This window comes from Salarias fasciatus, chromosome 18, assembly GCF_902148845.1.
Source record: "Salarias fasciatus chromosome 18, fSalaFa1.1, whole genome shotgun sequence".
NCBI lineage: Eukaryota > Metazoa > Chordata > Actinopteri > Blenniiformes > Blenniidae > Salarias > Salarias fasciatus.
The window spans coordinates 15,389,998-15,406,433 of record NC_043762.1 but is presented as its reverse complement, the minus strand read 5'-3'; the positions used below and the strand labels follow the sequence as shown (position 1 = coordinate 15,406,433).

At 48.3% G+C, this 16,436-nt stretch overlaps 1 protein-coding gene across 4 annotated transcripts in view; it reads right to left on the bottom strand.

Annotated features, from left to right (window-relative positions):
- Positions 1-1,962: 1,962 nt before the first annotated feature.
- Positions 1,963-16,436, bottom strand: part of chd7 (chromodomain helicase DNA binding protein 7) — a 73,696-nt gene continuing 59,222 nt past the window's right edge. For 2 of the 4 annotated variants that reach the window (XM_030114881.1, XM_030114879.1), the window contains 15 exons: positions 14,530-14,633; positions 12,438-12,567; positions 12,069-12,184; positions 11,481-11,901; positions 11,115-11,323; positions 10,002-11,015; positions 9,530-9,696; positions 8,314-8,568; positions 7,824-7,994; positions 7,493-7,726; positions 7,181-7,396; positions 6,840-6,980; positions 6,644-6,748; positions 6,308-6,488; positions 1,963-5,226 (listed from right to left, as the gene is read on the bottom strand). In XM_030114881.1, the coding sequence (XP_029970741.1) occupies positions 4,166-5,226; positions 6,308-6,488; positions 6,644-6,748; positions 6,840-6,980; positions 7,181-7,396; positions 7,493-7,726; positions 7,824-7,994; positions 8,314-8,568; positions 9,530-9,696; positions 10,002-11,015; positions 11,115-11,323; positions 11,481-11,901; positions 12,069-12,184; positions 12,438-12,567; positions 14,530-14,633 (4,525 nt within the window). In that variant the 3' untranslated portion in view covers positions 1,963-4,165. The remainder of the gene's footprint in view (positions 5,227-6,307; positions 6,489-6,643; positions 6,749-6,839; positions 6,981-7,180; positions 7,397-7,492; positions 7,727-7,823; positions 7,995-8,313; positions 8,569-9,529; positions 9,697-10,001; positions 11,016-11,114; positions 11,324-11,480; positions 11,902-12,068; positions 12,185-12,437; positions 12,568-14,529; positions 14,634-16,436) is intronic. The other 2 variants (XM_030114877.1, XM_030114880.1) reach the window with 1 other exon arrangement.

Below are 16,436 nucleotides of genomic sequence, written 5' to 3'. Positions count from 1 at the left end.
CACACACACACACACACACACACACACACACACACACACACACACACACACACACACACACACACACACACACACACACACACACCCTTCATATTTCATATTACTATTCGAGTGAGGACGTTCCATTGACTTTGTTTTCAACACGCTGTATGCTGTTACAGTGTTACAGTTTTACACTATACAGCCTTCAGTCCTGCCACTAAACTGAATGTCACTCATGACACACTCATCCTCGGTGTGTTTCTGCCATCCAGGGCATCTCTTCCTTTCCCATTTTCAGCATTTCCAGCTATCATCCGTGTGACTCACAACAAAAGCCGTCCAAAGGTTTACTGTGGAAAAAAGGAATTCAAAACAACCAACAACACAAGTGGAACTGAAGTTATTTTAAGACACATTTTGTCTACAGAAGTGTATATAACATTACTATTATTATATTTTTAGTGCTGTAAATTCTACTAGAACTACTCTGTGTTTCCTTTTATCCTGGTCAAACCTGAAATTATGAATTCTAATAAATATTAGCTGGGTTCTACTGATAGGTACTGCATTTCTGTCCCCACAAAGATGAGGAGTCCTCATAATATGGGTACGTAAATATGCATGCAAATACGTGCAGGCACACACACACGCACACACAGACTCAGACACAGACACACACACACACACACACACACACACACACAGACTGGGGTCTGGCTGTCAGTTTATGTTTTGTCAGCAGCTCCAGCGGGAGAAAGGCCATTTCTGATGGCTGGTTGGCGTGGACACACACACACACACACACACACACACACACACACACACACACACCACACACACACACACACACACACACAAACACACACACACACACACACACTCTTCTTTCACCTCCACTTGACCTCCAGTGTTCGACTCTTGTCTTCCTTTTTAATGCTGACACAGTTTCAACACAGTTCTTCAACCACAAAATCCACATCTATCCAAAACACCTTAATTTATTAAAAAAAAAAAAAAAAAAAAAAAAAAAAAGACAGAAACAACCCTGCCTCTTCTCCACTCTGGATTGATGGCATGTAAAGGCCACCGGGGCCTCTAGAGGCCGCTGAAAGGCCTCTCAGACTCGCGGTTCAGAATGCTGTGTGCCTCTTCTTTCACTCACCGTGCGATGAAACGGATCTGATTGGCGCAAAAATCACTCGAAAAAAACGAATACACGTCTCTTATTAAGTCAGCCGCTCTCTCAGAGCTTTCAGCAATGCCTGAAGTCATTTTTATTGTACTACATGAGTCAGGCCTCCATATGACCTCAGGCACGTCTGCGCTTTAAGAGCAGTGCTTCAGTGTAAAGGCTGCTGAATCATCGGCTGTGGAGGAAGATAAAACATTCATCTTCAGGCCTCCGGTGGCGTTTGTGTTTTTGATGGAGTGACGGTGAGAGAGAACTCGCAATCCAATAGGAAGTCTGTGAAACCTACACTATTGAATGCAAACCGATGTAAAATTACGAAAAAAAAAAAAAAAGCAAGCAGCCAGAACTCAAAAGAAGTACTTAACACTTCATGATCTGTGGTGGAGCATGGTGGTGGCAACATCATGCTTTGGGGTTGCTTCATTGTTCAAGAAGGGGAATAAACTTCACTAAGCAAAAAATTAAAAATCTCACATTTCCTCACAGCATTATTTCATTGGTGTGAAGGCATTTATCCAACTACAGGTGAGAATCCAGTTGGTAAAAACAACACTGAGCGCATTCGGCTCGTACTTTGCATTGATGTGAATGTTGCGTTTTAAAAATAACGAGATGCAGGCCGAGAGTTGGTTTCCTAGGCGAATATCATGATTCACTTTTATTAAAAGCATCATAGCTACAATTCATCATACATGATGTCTCCAAAAAAAAAACAAACAAAAAAAAAATAAAACAAAAGACACACACCAAAATAAGAGGAAAAAAAACATTTACATGGTATGTCTGTAAACTTCAAGGCTAGATAAGAATTTTGAGGTAATGCTCTTCAGCTTGCTGGCTAAAAGTAACAAAATGTCCATTTTTTTTTTTTCAAGAAAAGTAGCTAAGTAATAAAGGTACCTGATTATTTTAACTCTTTAACACCAGTGCATCAACAGGAACAGAGTGAGACAAAATTGATTGCAGTACTTATTTGTCATCATTTACAGTTTTAGTTTGCTTTCTATTCATACGACACTTGTGGTTATTTATATAGTGTGTGTGTTGGTGTTTGCGTGTGTGTGTGTGTGTGTGTTGGGAGAGTAATGTTGGAACATTCAAAAGCTGCCTTGGTTATTGCTGTCTCAGCGTTAAGAGAGGAGACTGTGGATCTCTGACGGGGGAGGAAGGTGTCTCCCAGCGCGATCGGCCCCTCTCTGCATCTGCTGGGCTGGCTGTGATAGCAAATGTTAAAACGACCTGGCCACAGTGAGTGTGAGTGTGTGTGCGTGTGTGTGTGTGTGTATCTGTGTTTAATGTACTTTCAAATATTTGAATCACTCGCGGCGCTTGATTTATCTCGGACGCTTGAACTGGCCTCGGGGAATGGAAACAAATCAAGCACCGCTCGCACTTTTCAAGTATTTAAAAAAAAAAGAAAAGAAAAGGAAAAACATAAAAACTTACTCGGCGACCAGAGTTGCACTTCATATAGAAACTTGTGAAATATCCAACTCTGATGAAAATGTTTCTCAGTCCTGTTTCGGCCAGGCCTGGTGTCAGTGTGTGTGACTAGAGCAACAGTCTTTCAAGAGAAGATCACTAGAGAGCAGCACTTGGTCTGAAACTAGCGCGTGTGAAGAGGAAAAGAAAGTCAGGAGGATTTCATTCGGCGGCAGCAACCGTGGAGAGAGAAATAAAGAAAACAAAGACAACCATCTCATGTGCCTCTTGTCAGAGAATAAACCTGAAACATCACATTCCTGTGTGGACTGCCGCTCTGAATCCATTCACGGACGCCTCCGTGTCGACGAGGGAGGCCGGTTCAGGCGGCGCGGCGCCGACCAATCAGGAGGCCTGATCGGCGGCAGACCCAGCCCGCCTGCCGCCGTGCGATCCTGCGCCGGCCGCCTCGACGGGCGGAGGCAGGATTCAGACAAGGCAGTGGAAAGACTAAGAGACGGGTATTCAGTGTGGGACTGGGTTCAACAGTATTGGTTCAGACACACACACACACACACTCAAAACAAGAAAGAGATCAAACAGCTGCTGGGACGAGCCAGAAACAGTCACATGACGGACAAGGTTGTTAATGTGTGTGTGTTTGTGTGTGTGTGTGTGTGTAGTGGTGGCCACCTGAATGCATGTATGTGTGTGTGTGTGTGTAAGCTCATGATCAAGTACGTGTTGGAATATGAGTGTGTATGTTGTCAGCAGTGTGTGAGACTGAGTTTTTAGGCCAGCCTGGTTTCGGATTCCTCCTCGAGTCTACCTGGTCTGATATGTGAGAACTTAAAAACAAAAAGCCTGCTCTGACACAGAACAGCTCAATCGACGACATTACCCACAATTCCTTTTCTTTTGCAGCAGCTTCGCCAGACAGACAGATGAGCTGTAATGCTGTTTTCTTTGCAATCGAGAACTGATGGAAGAAAGAAGGGCTTTCTTCTTCGCTTTGATGAGACGCTGCCAACAACAAAAACGGTCCATATGAAGAAGGAGGCGGCAAAAACATAACAATAAAGACTTGATAGCTGAAAGCAGCAATAATAATATTAATAATAATAATAAAACTATTGGAACCTTGTGAAGTCCTATTTGTGGGATTGTGAGAGAAGAGTGGCGCGCTGCGGTTCCACAGCGCACGGAGGCCAACCAGAGAGAAAGGAACAGTCTTTAAAGAAGAGCCGAGCTCTGGGCGAGCGGCTGTGAGGATTTTCCCTGACTACACTATCGATCAGAGAGATTTAACTTAACACAACACACACCTCGTCCTCTCTGACGCATAGTAAATATACCTGGCCAAATAATAAAACGACAAATGGTGAAAGAGAAATCATCAACAACGCAAAAAGGAAAAAACAAAAACAAAAGAAAAAAAGAAAAGAGGATTTTTTTTTTTTTTTAGTTTGGATATTTCTGGTGGAGGTGTGTAAACGTGGCAGGGGGGGAGTCGAGGGAGGAGGTCAGAGGTGAGGAAATGTCCAAGGCCAGTCACTTTTGTGTTTTATTTCAGTCGCTTTTGTCCTTCTGAGGAGACGCCGCCGCTGCCGCGGCCGCCGCCTCCTCCTCCTCTCCCACCATCCCACCATCCTCCACGGCTGAATCCTCAGCCTCGCCTCTCGCCTCCGCTGCCGCCTCCCTCTCCTCCGCCAAGTCACTCTCTCCTCCTCCATCTTCCTCCTCCTCCTCCTCGTCCTCCTCCTCCTCCGCTGCCCCTCCCGTGGCCTTGGCCTCCCCCTTCTTGTCGCCCTCCTCGCTCCGGGGAGGGTTGGGGGTCAGGACGCCGCCTCCCAGCGCTCCGGCCATGGCGCTCTGCAGCTCGGCCAGGGTGGAGGCGGTGGGGAAGCCGGGCAGGCTGAGCCCCCCGAGGCCCGGAGGCAGGAACATGGAGGGGTAGAGGAGGCCGGGGGCCATGGTGGAGAGGAGGAAGGGGTTGAAGGCCAGGGAATTGGCGGACATGCCGGCGGCGGCCAGCAGGGCCGCGGCGTCGCCGTTGATGGAGGCTTCGGCCGACGAGTCGGCAGCGGGGATCTGAGCGGCAGCGCTCACGTCGTGGGATTTCTCCATCTTCTCTGCGCCACCCTCTCCTTCCTTCTCCATCTTCTTCTTCTTTGACTTCTTCACGCCCTCCTCGCTTTCGCCCTCCTCCTGCTCCGCGGCTTCTCGCTCTTGGCTCTCCTCCTCCTCCTCCCTCTTCCTCTTCGAAGTCTCCGCCTCGTCGCCCTCCGCCGCCTCGCCCTCCAGCGTCCCGTTTGTGTTGCCGGCCGCGGCGGAGACGGCGGAGTTGGACGCGGCGCTGACGGCCGCCGCCGTCGCCAGGTTGCCGCCGAAGAGCCCGCCGAGGCTGAACATGTTGGGGAGGGCGGCGGCCATGTTGGGCAGGCCGCCCATGCCGGGCAGCATGAGGGGCAGCATGGAGGCGGCGGCGGCGCTGGCGGCGGCCTGCTTGGGATCGGTGGGAGGAGGGAAGGCCATCAGACCGGCGGCCAGCTGGAGAGACTGGAGGCTCTGGAGAGACGACAGATCCATCCCACCAAACAGGCTGTTCAGCAGCAGAGGGTTGATGCCTCCTGCGGGGAGACAAACACACACAGACGGGGTTAACGCTGAGCTCCGTGACCTTTACTGCGAGAAAACATCCAAGTTAGAACGAAACCTTTTTCCCCTCCACTGAATCTTTTCAGGCAGTTGATTCCTGTCATCAACGCAAAAATCTATAAGACACGTTTGCTTCTGCAGAAAGAAGGAACCCACAAGTGAGCGGTGAATAAATCAGAATGGAATGACATCGAGCTCCCAGTCGAGGCTTTGGTTTCACTCTGACAAATCGCAGTTCGTGTAATGTGTCAACGATATCAAAGTTGTCTCGTTTTTTTCCAAACAGGGGTCTTAGTTTATAATTCATAACCTTGTGTTCATGAGAAACTGCAAAATGGGAAAGTTCTGGGTTTGATAGATAAACACACCAGAGAACTCCACACAGCCAATCTGATGGCATCCAACACAATTTAAAATCTAATTTCCTGATGTACTCAAGACCAAATAAATTAATTAAGAAAAGTCCTTAGCCTGACCTTTCTGGATTTTCAGTTACAGAAAACAGTCATTTCAAATGTGTCAAAGCATTTAAACATTAAATTCACTGAGTCCTTAAGTTCACATGGATGAAGAAAATGTTCCTGCTTCCAATCAGAAGTTGCACTTTACTCCATGCTGACCAATAATAACATTTAAATGCCAATGTCTTCAACATTTTCACTGAAAAGTCTGAGCAAACACAGCATCCTATATGAATTTAAGTTAGTCTTGCTTTCACTTCAAACTTTTTTTTCCTTTCTAGGTTGTGGTTTATCTTCCTTTGATGAGCTGGACGTTAAACTGCGTCCGTTTCCGCCTCACAGTGAGAACTCCCTCAGGTTGAATCTAGTGTGGGGTTTGCATGTTCTCCTTCGGTGTGTGATGGGTTTTCTCTCTGTACTCTGGTTTCCTCAGTTGAAAAACTGCAGGTTTGAGGTTAACTGGTAATTCTAAATTGCCCGCAGGCGTTAACGTGACACGCGACCTGTCCTGTCTTCACCCCAAACTCTGCTGGGACTGGCTGAACGGTGTGAAGCACAACAGAAGATGAGTGGCGTGTGACGGGGAGTTTACCTGCAGATGAAGCAGCAGAGGCCAGCGACGCCTGTGCGGCCTGAGCCGCCGCCGCTGCCTGTGCGGCGGCAGCTGCCTTGGCGATCTCAGACTTGGGCCGGCGCCCTCGGCGGCGGGTGCCCTCCTCTCTGACCACCGGGCCGGTCAGGAGGCGGTCAAACATGGCTTCTGGGAGGAATCCCTGTGCGAATGAGGACCTCTGCTTATTAAACTGGCCGAAGTTCACAACTGAATATCTGACAGATGGTTTTGGAGAGTTTTAACTACGACCAATTTTCATTTGAGGCCGTTCAGCTTGGAGACAGTTCAGGCAGCTGCTATTTAGTGATTACTAACCGACTGTTTGACGATGTCTGTCCAATCTGGAGCGATGGAAAACTCCGGGTTCTCCAGTAACCACCTGGGAAGCTCCTTCATCGGCGGAGCCATGGCTCCGCCCATCTAAGAAACAAGACGACATTCATTAGTTTTGGATTGAAAATAATCCAGAGGACGGCACTGACACCACACGTCTGCTGTCTTTAACGCCCACCTTTCGTCCATTTCGTCTGTTGACCACCGGCACTCTCTCATCCCCGGTCAGGGTGTTGATGTCGATCTTGTTGGGGTTCCGACAGCGGTGGCGCTTCTGTTTAGGCTTAGAGAACTGAGAGAGCATCAAGTCCTCGCTCTTCTGGGGAAAAAAAACCAAAAAAGGATAAAAAACAAAGGCAGATGTGAGAACTTGTGGCTTCTATACCTGCAGGGGGAGGGGAGCAGGAATTATTCATGGGAAATCTCTATTAAGAGATAATCTGTCTTAAAGCTTTGAACATGTACAACAGTAATGAAATAAAAGGTGAAGATGAAGGGGAACTACTAAGTAGGAATTACTGGTGTGAATCCAGCCATGTCCATGGTGTATGTCGGGTGCTGCCTCAGCCACTCTCCCAGCTCTTTGTTGGAAACCGCTGCCTCTTCTTCCTCCAGACTGCCAGAGGCAAGAGATCTGGCACTGGGACTTTGCTCGGGGACGGTGAGAGATCTGTGGGTACGTGCAGCCTCCTGGACCCCCTCCACACCTGAGACCTTTGCCCCGTCAGCATCATCCTAAAAAAAACACCCGAGGCGAATAATCAAATTAATTTAACACACACACACACGTCTGCAGGAGAGAGAATGCGTGACCCCTGCTTGGCTACGCACCCCTACTGCTCTCTTGTTGCTCATGAAGAGCAGCTCCAGGCCCTCCACATTTTTCCTGCGGCCACGCCTCCTTTTCATGAGGGGCAGGTCGGCCTCCAGCGAACCGTTGGCTCTGTGTGCAGAGGGCGGAGCTTGCTGCAACAGCTCCATCTGGGCCTTGAGGGAGGGGTTTGTCACCAGGGCGCTGGGGAAGCCAGCCAGTGACGGAGAGGCCTTGTGGTGATGATGCATTCCCTGATGGGCGAATACGATTTCAGTCAGTACGCTCGAAGACAGACATCTGAATAAACCTGCATGTCGAAGATGGCTCAGTCCTCGTTCGTGTGAGTACCTTGGTCAGGTCTATGGCCTGGTTTTGGGACTCGGCAGCAGCGTGGCTCTCTCTGAGCTGAGCCACCATCTCCATCAGGTTACGCCTCTTGGCTGCCCTCTCCGCCTCGATCTCAATCTTTCTCCTCCTCCTCCTCCTCTGTCGAGGCACTGTCAGGCTCAGAGCGTCCTCCTGGACCGTACAGGTCAACAGAAAGTGACAATCAGCAACAGAGACACTGACGGCAGCATCATTAAAAGACCACTAGAAACAATGTCGCATTGCTGTTTGATTAACATGATTTATTTTTGCGTTTCATTTTGTTCCACTATCAAGAAAAAAGGAACTTGTCATTTTTGAGGCACAACATATAAGTGTCTTCCAACACATCTATAGAAAAGGACTTTATTTAATGGGGTATTTAACAAAATGACAGTGGGCTTAGCTAGCATCTCATCAAACTGTTAACATCTGACTTTCTGAGCTACTGTTCATGAGCACCAACACTCACGTGGACCTGTGGTGATAGTGTTTTGTCTTCGCTCCCGCTGTACGGCGTGTGGATACCAGCCATCGTCAGCTCGGCCAGGCTCCGCCTCTGCAGCGGGCTCTCCGTCGCCGTGGCTATGGCCGCCGCGGTTGCCGTGGAGCCGTGCCCTGGCAACAGGTTGCTCGGGAAGTCAAATATGTGGCGCCTGTTGACAGGCCACTTGCCCTTCAGGACAGCCTCACAGATGTTATCCATCCTGTTGATCATCACTCGGTCCTGCGCAGGGAGAGACAGAGGAGATGAGTCATTCCGTCAGTTCTACTGCGACACTCGGTTAGCGGTGGACATCCAGGATTTTTTTGTCTTCTGCTGTTCTAAACTTGGCACCTTCGACGTTCACGTAAATTTATGGCGCCGTTATTTAACACTGAAACCGATTTGTTGCGTTGACTTCCAGAACATGTTTGAGTCTGTGGTACATCGGCGTTAACGACGGAACCGGGTTGGAATCACAAGGGACGGGCTGCATTTCCTCCTGGGAGGAAAACAAAACGCCTCTCACGGTTTGGTGACATGCCATCAAATCTCCCCACAGATCAGAGGTTCCCCGTCTCCCGGTCGTTTTAGCTGAAATTTCAAGGCTATCTAATCTCTCTGGTAATCTCCTTCCCTATTAGCGGGTTGCAGGGTCAGCCTGAAGACATCTTCAGAGGTCTAATTCATTTAGTTCTGGACACACTGTTGCTCCGACTCCAACACAAAACTCGAACTGTTTCCCTTTATTTCTGCTGAGCAGGCTACCACCCAGTAAACACTTGGACACATGTTTGATATTAAATGTGGTTCACAGCCATAAAAGTTTTTTTTTTTTCCCTCAATAAGCATTTACTACGTGGCTGCTTCTGATTATTTATGTGGTCTATAAAAGACAGTGTAAATGCTTATCACGGCTCTACAGAGCTCGACTGGATACTGTTAAAAGGTCCGAGCACAAAGATCACTCAGTTTACTGGAAAAGGAAAAATAACTGAAAAGAGTTTGGACGGAAGAAAAAGTTTAAGCATTTGAAGGTTATGAGCTAAAATGGCAAATCTTTACAGGTTTGACTTCTTGACCTGACTAAAACTAAATACGGCCAAGCAGAAGCAGACTGCAGAGTCTGTGTTTGCTGTGAACATATGAGACATTTCAGTGCCGGTCATCTTTACCTGACACTGACCACAATTATCCAACTCACTTTTGGCCAGAATGAGAAGGCAAAGGTGCGGTCCTGTAAGGCCTGCAGCGCCGAGGTTTCGGGCAGATCATCGGGGCAGAATCCATCTCTGGTTTCGTCTCGGGCCGACGTGCTCAGAGACGCAATGCTCTCCTCGTCGAAGTTCTTCTGCTCCGACGCGGCGCTCGCTGTGAAGAGAAGAAGGTAACGTCAGGTTGCACCTCTTAATTAAAAAGAGCTTCCAAATAGTTGTCAAGGGATCTCAACTCATTTTACTCTCTCGCCCCTGGAACGGAGGCTCATTAAAGCGCTGACGAGTCAGGAGGGGAAACACCAGAAATAGGTCTGTGACCGAGTGTGGGGTCAGCAAGGAGGCCAGCAAGAAGGGCAAATAACATAACTGATATGAGATTCTTGTCCTGCCGCTAAATTTAAATATCAGTGACTTCAAATACCTCCAAGCAAAGGCTGAGTTAATAAACCTTCAGCTTACCTTCAGCCTGCGAGGATTTCTCTGACTTGTCGTCTTCATCCAGCCTCTCCTCCTCTTCCTCCTCCGGGCTCTTCACGGTTTCCGCGGACTTCGGAGATTTGGGGGACTCCGGGTTCTCCCTCTCCTCCACATCTTGCTCCTCTGCAGGCTTGTTCTGCAGCTGTGCTTTAGCAGAAGAGTCTGGAGGCGCCGGGAGCTCCGCGCTCGTCTCCTTGCCGTCGCCGGCAGAGTCGGTTGTACTCTTCTCTTCAGTCACATCTTTGTCTTGATCACTTTCTGTCTGTGAAGGCTTGTTTTCGTCAGCGCTCTGTTCCTCCTTCTGTGCCTCTTGCTCCTCTTTCTGCACCCGGGGCTGGGCCTCCTCTTCTTTCTTGACCTCCTCCCTCGGTGAAGCCGCAGCCTCCGTTTTCACTTCTGCTACCTCCGCTTCATTTTCCTTCTGCTCATCTGGAGTTTCAGTTTTGGGAACAGGAACGTCACTGGCATCTCCTCCCTCAGCTTCTTTTTTCACCTCCATCTCCTCTTTGCCTTCCTCAATTTTCACGTCCTTATCTTCTCCCGCCTCCTCCTTAGCGGCGTGAACGGCCATCTTGGCAGCAGCTGCAGCACTCGCCAGCTCCGCGGGGGTGAGGAGCGGAGCGGAGGAGTTCTCTGCCGCTTCCATTCCAGCCTTGGTCACCTCCGCCGGGACTCCTGCGGTGGTGCCGGCGCCGCGCTGGCCGGTGTAGCGCTGATGGGACTCCAGGAAGGCCAAAGTCGGGTCGTTGAGGATGTGATAATCCGTGCGGCTCACGCCGTGCTTGGAGGCCCCCAGAAGGAGGTCCCGGTCGTGCCGACCACACTCCCACCACTCGGGGAGGTCCGGGGAGGGCTGGCACAGCTTGAGGCGCTCGGAGAGCAGCGGATGAGGGAGTACCTGCTCTCTGATACGGCGGAGCAGCTCAATGCGGTACAGAGTGCGAGAGGCACGCTCCTCCGTGATCGGGTCGATGATCAGGGTCGGGTCAGGTAGTTCTGAAAAGACGAACAAAACAACAATGAACGATTATGCAACTCTGAATGTGTTTTTCAGTGTTTGAACTTCTGCACAATACAGAACTTTTCTCCTCATACCCGTGTCAGTCTTGATCTGCATTCTGCAAACTCGTTTGCACATGGCGATGAACGAGTAGTAATATTTCTCCAGGCTCTCGTCTGTTTTCTTGTCCAGTCGAGCGAAAGCCCTGAATTGTGACCAATCGAATTTCTGATGCTGCGTATCGTAGACAACTCCAAAAGTAGAAACAACACGATAGAAATCGGCTTCTTCGCGTCGCGTCCATCTGAGAAAATGAGAGAAAAGGAAAACTAACATGAGATTTCATTTCTTGCTACATGTGCAGCATATTTCTGGGATTTTAAGGGAGAGTAGAACCAGTATTTTTATTGTTCTGTATATCAGTCATTAAACACCTAATGTGGTATTGAATGCAACACTACCTTTGTCTTCTCTCTTTGTAGTACATGGCTCCATCAGTCATCAGGGAGCTGGCAGTCATTACTGGAGATGCCTCTGGCATGAACTGTCCACCTTTGGCAAAGTAGGCACTTCCTTTAGCCAAATACGGGCTTCCGTCTGTCATGAACACCCCCGCTCCATCTTGGATGAAAGTCGCTCCTCCTCCCGTTTCAGTAACCATGGCGATGGAAGGCAAGAACTCCCTGCGTCGGCGCCGCCGGCCATCGGGTCGGTTCATTGCCTCCTGGCGAAGCTGCTCTCTTCGGTTCGAGCGTTGATAGGCCGTGATGAGGCGACGCAGGCGAGCTGTCAGAGCCGAGGCAGCCGGCCAATAGAGACGCTCGGTGGAGCCTGAAGATCCGCCCACAGCAGGCCCAGCTTGACCATTTTCACCTGATTTGGCTACAGGACAGCCAAGAAAACAGGCATGATCATCACTTTAGGTATCCTAAGCTCATTTCTCTGACCAGCTTTGCCCCATTTTCCTTTAAACAGACTTGTTTTTTTATACTAAAACACTGCAATGGCCCAATGTGGACGCTCATCATAGATATTTATATTTTGTTTACCTTCGGCTTCGCCCTCCACGGTGTCATCTTTGTCATCCAGGGGAGAGTTGGTAAAATCATCCATGTCATCTTTGAAAGGCATTCGCAGTGGCTTATATTCTGGATCTTCATCCTCACTGTAGAATGAAGCAAAGAAATCAATTCAAAAATGCTCCTTCAGTGGCTTTAATTAAAATTTTCTATTTCAGGGACAAAGGGCCTACAGAGATCCTAATTCTAAAGCAAGTGCCACTAAAGAGAACAAAACGGAAAAGGCATTGCATTGTGACTAATCAACACCAGAGACAAGGACTTAACACAGACAAAAACTACAAGGACTTGAGAGTAAAGAGCTGCTTTTTGGTCAGCAAAGCCTGCTTGCTCTCTTACCCCTCAACACCATCTGCCATCATGTCGGAGCCCCTCTGCTCAGCGGCGATAGCTTTGGCGTCTGGCATGCCCACTCGCTCCAAGAAACACAGGGCGGGGTCGGCTCGCATGGAGTTGTACTTCTCGTAGCCTGAAGGGGAAAGAGAAAGACGTGAGTGCGACGCCTACCAGGCCTGGAGTCCACGCCTGCAGGTGCAGGAGGCTAGAAACTCCACGTCCATCTGAAAACGTCCCTGTGAAAGACGTTAGCCAACACACACTCAGTGGAACACAAACTCCTAGAAAGATGAGTGAAGAGGAGGGGGGTGGGGGGTGGGGGTGGGGAGAAAAAAAGTTACTCGCTACTAGACAGGCGGGATGCCTCACGGTCCCGACACACCCACAGACACACGCGCAGACACACAGGCACACGCACGCGTGCACACACAACATCCATATTAATTGAAGGAATAGACAAAAACAGCAGCAGAAGGGCAGACCCCAGGAGCCAGCTGCTGACAAGACAGACAGCCTGTGTGTGTGTGTGTGTGTGTGTGTGTGTGTGTGTGTGTGTGTGTGTGTGTGTGTGTGTGTGTGTGTGTGTGTGTGTGTGTGTACGCCGAATGCTTGCCTCCGTTCTGCACGTGCATGTACGTGTGTGTGCTTATCCAAGTGAGCCTGCAGGTGCTCATTTGTGTCAGAGAAGGAGAGTACGGGGAGAGAGAGAGAGAGAGAGAGAGAGAGAGAGGAAGAGAGGATGAAGAGGAAAAAAGTGTGTGTGTCTGTGAAAGTGAGCTTGTGGGTGTGAGGAACTGTGCGTGAGTGTGTTTGTCCGTTAGGAGCGCTCAGGCAGAACAGATTAGAATGTGCAGATCCTACTGAGACACGTTGTGAAGGAGAGAGGAGGGGAAAAGGGGAAGGAACGGGGGCGAAAAGCAGAGGAGTGTGTGTGAGATAAAAGGAGTAAACGATAAGGAGAGGCCGAGGGAAGGGAACGGACGGAGGGACGGGAGGAAAAAGAGAGGAGGGCACCAATAAAAGAACCACAGCACCTCCTTTTAGCTTTCATTCATTCCCATTTCCTCCTTTCTGTCCATCTCTCACTCACAAACACACACACACGCAAACACACACACACCCCTCTCTGAGCCTGCAGCCAAACGTTAATCATCGAGGCCTTTATAGGCCATCACTCTTCTGTGTGTGTGTGTTGTTTTGTGTGTCTGCATACAGTGTACGTGTGTGTGTGTTCATCCCCCTGAAGGGGCCTCCCTGGTGAATGAGGATTATGATTAACTATGGGTGAGCCCTTTTGTATTCCTGTGTGTGCGCGCGCGCATGTGTGTGTGTGTGTCCTAATTGAATCATAGAAGGTGGCAATGATGGAAAAATTATGACAATTATGCCAAATTAATATGAATGAGGGTCTCCATCTCTAACACACACACACACACACACACACACACACACACACACACACACACACACACACACACACACACACACACACACACACACACACACACACACACACACACACACACACACACACACACACACACACACACACACACACACACACACACACACACACACACGTCTCATCAGTTTGTCCCCTGGAGAAACATTCATACACCTAAAGGTGGGTCAGTGTGATAATAACACATTTGCAAATGGCGATTAACGGGTTGTGCGGTTAGCAGAGACTGGAGATTCTGTTATTCGATCTCTGGCGTTGGCTTCCGTCACAACATTAACACCTGTAACGCTGCGAGTGCGCACGAGCGCGTGCACAAACACACACAAACGCCTGCAGCCAGTGGTGAAGCCAGCTATCAATCACACTCCCAACAGCACTCGGAGCCTGCCGGCTGCGTACTGCCATCGCCATGGCAACACCAATCAACTGGTGGCAGCAGAAGAGGGTGTGATGTGTTTGTGTGTGCACGCTGATGGCGGAGTGCTCGATGCCTCGCTGGGCCGGGAGTCACTGGTGTGTGTGTGTGTGTGTGTGTAATGGTGGCCGACATGTTATCCGTGGGTGTGTGATGTGTCACCGCCGTGGATCTGTGAGTACGGACAGCGTGCGAGGATGGCGGTGGGTGTCCGTTACCGTGTTTGAAGACGCCGATGAGCAGGGACTTGTCGGCCTCGCTGTCCCACCAGTCAGCTGGGACCTCTGCGTGGAACGGCTGGGGGATCCAGACATCCAGCACGCTGCGGCGGGGAGAGAACAAGCGTCTTGTCACCGATAATCAAACTAAAGCTGTCCGTGCGTTCAATTTGGTCCAGCTCAGCATCGGTCTTGTGTTTCAATGGAGAACCGAACGAGAGAAAACCGAGAAGCGGAAATCTTATTATGAGCCATTTGGGCTGGAATCAAATTTTAAAAGCTGTCAGCTGCCAAGCAGAGATAAAGATCAAAATATTGAAGTATTAATGTCCTTGCAGACGGTTTCGGCTCTCTGCTGTATTCTAGTTATGGTCTTGTTCACTTTAGCTGTGCAGCTGCCTCTTTGATATCCACAAAGTGTCTGCATGACATAAATAAATCTAAATGTTCCCTTCTTGGCTGTCCTTTTTCCCCCACTGAGCGGCGACGAGCAGCACATTCAGGAAAAAGAAACAATGCTGTGAACAGGAAGTGCTGCTTGTTGGCATCTGTTTGGTTGCCATGGAAAGGTCAACCTGGAAATAACTGTGATTTGAGAGACTGAATGCCAAAGGTCAAAAGGACCTGAAGAGTGCAGTGGAGTGTCACTGCACACAATTTCCGTGAATTGCATGGATTTTTCTCGGCTAATGCAGGGTGAACCGTGAAATAAAGGGAGATTGCATTTGATAAGATGCTCACCTGTTACCAATCATCAGAAACACACGTTCGCTTGTTCTATAGCTGTGTCTTTCATTAATACCGATGAGAGGGATTCAGCAGTGACGATCGCTCCATTTAAGCCTTCATCAGGCAAGTGTCCATATTATGCAACCTGTTTTTTTTTTTCTTTCAAACTGATCGGATATTGATGGCACACACAAAAACAATGATCAAATAGTCATTGAGAACGCTGATGTTCTCTGTCCCTCTCGATTAATCCTTTTCTTCCCCTGAGTTAAAGGCATCAATCAAAAGTACTGAGAAGGAGGAAGTCATGCGTCACTAAAGGCAAGCATGTAGAAGCTGTATTTGGGTTTATTTCTTAGAAATTATATGGTATAAAGTAATAGAGAACTCAGTTGTAATTTAGAGAATTTAGGGAATTTCGAGATTTTGGTCAGTTTATTGCTTTCCAACCAACTTTACTTGTAGATGTTTTTTTTCACACAAGAAAAAATAAATATGTTGAAATGCATTTCAGTTGCACTTTTATTTGAATTTTCAATTCTAAAGCATTTTGATGAGTACTGTTTAATCGATTAAATACAGACTAGACATTTTGGTCAAATGTCATAACAAATCTTAAGCGATTTTTTGAAAAAGATCAGCAGCATAAAGATTTTCATCTGAAGATCACTTTTGGATTAAATTTTTTTTCTGTTCATATGGAAAGCTATTTCACAAATCTGGCACTACACCTGCTTTTGTGCAGACAGTTTTTGAGGTTGGAAAAACAACATGGAAAGGTAATCTGAACACTGGAGAATTGCTCTGCATCTGGGTGAAAAGATGTGATGCAAAATATTCACAAAATTTGGGGTATTTTCTTACAGTTTACTGCTGGCATGCTGGAGTTTAAAGGACTTTACCAGGCATACAAGTCAACTTAGAATAAATTTAAGCAATAGAGGATAGATTTAAACTTAAAACTAAATATTGCCGGCATTCTTGGCTTACTGGTGTTGCTGTAATCCACTTTTTAAATTACAAGCGTGCCACTAAAACCAGATATCTGCTTTTTTTCATGCGCGCAAAACAAACCGCAAATAGTTCCGATGTGGAATTACTGGATGTTCCTCTACGCTGCCGCACCAAAACGAATAAATAAATAAATAAAAGCCCTCCATTATGGAAAGAAAATGGTG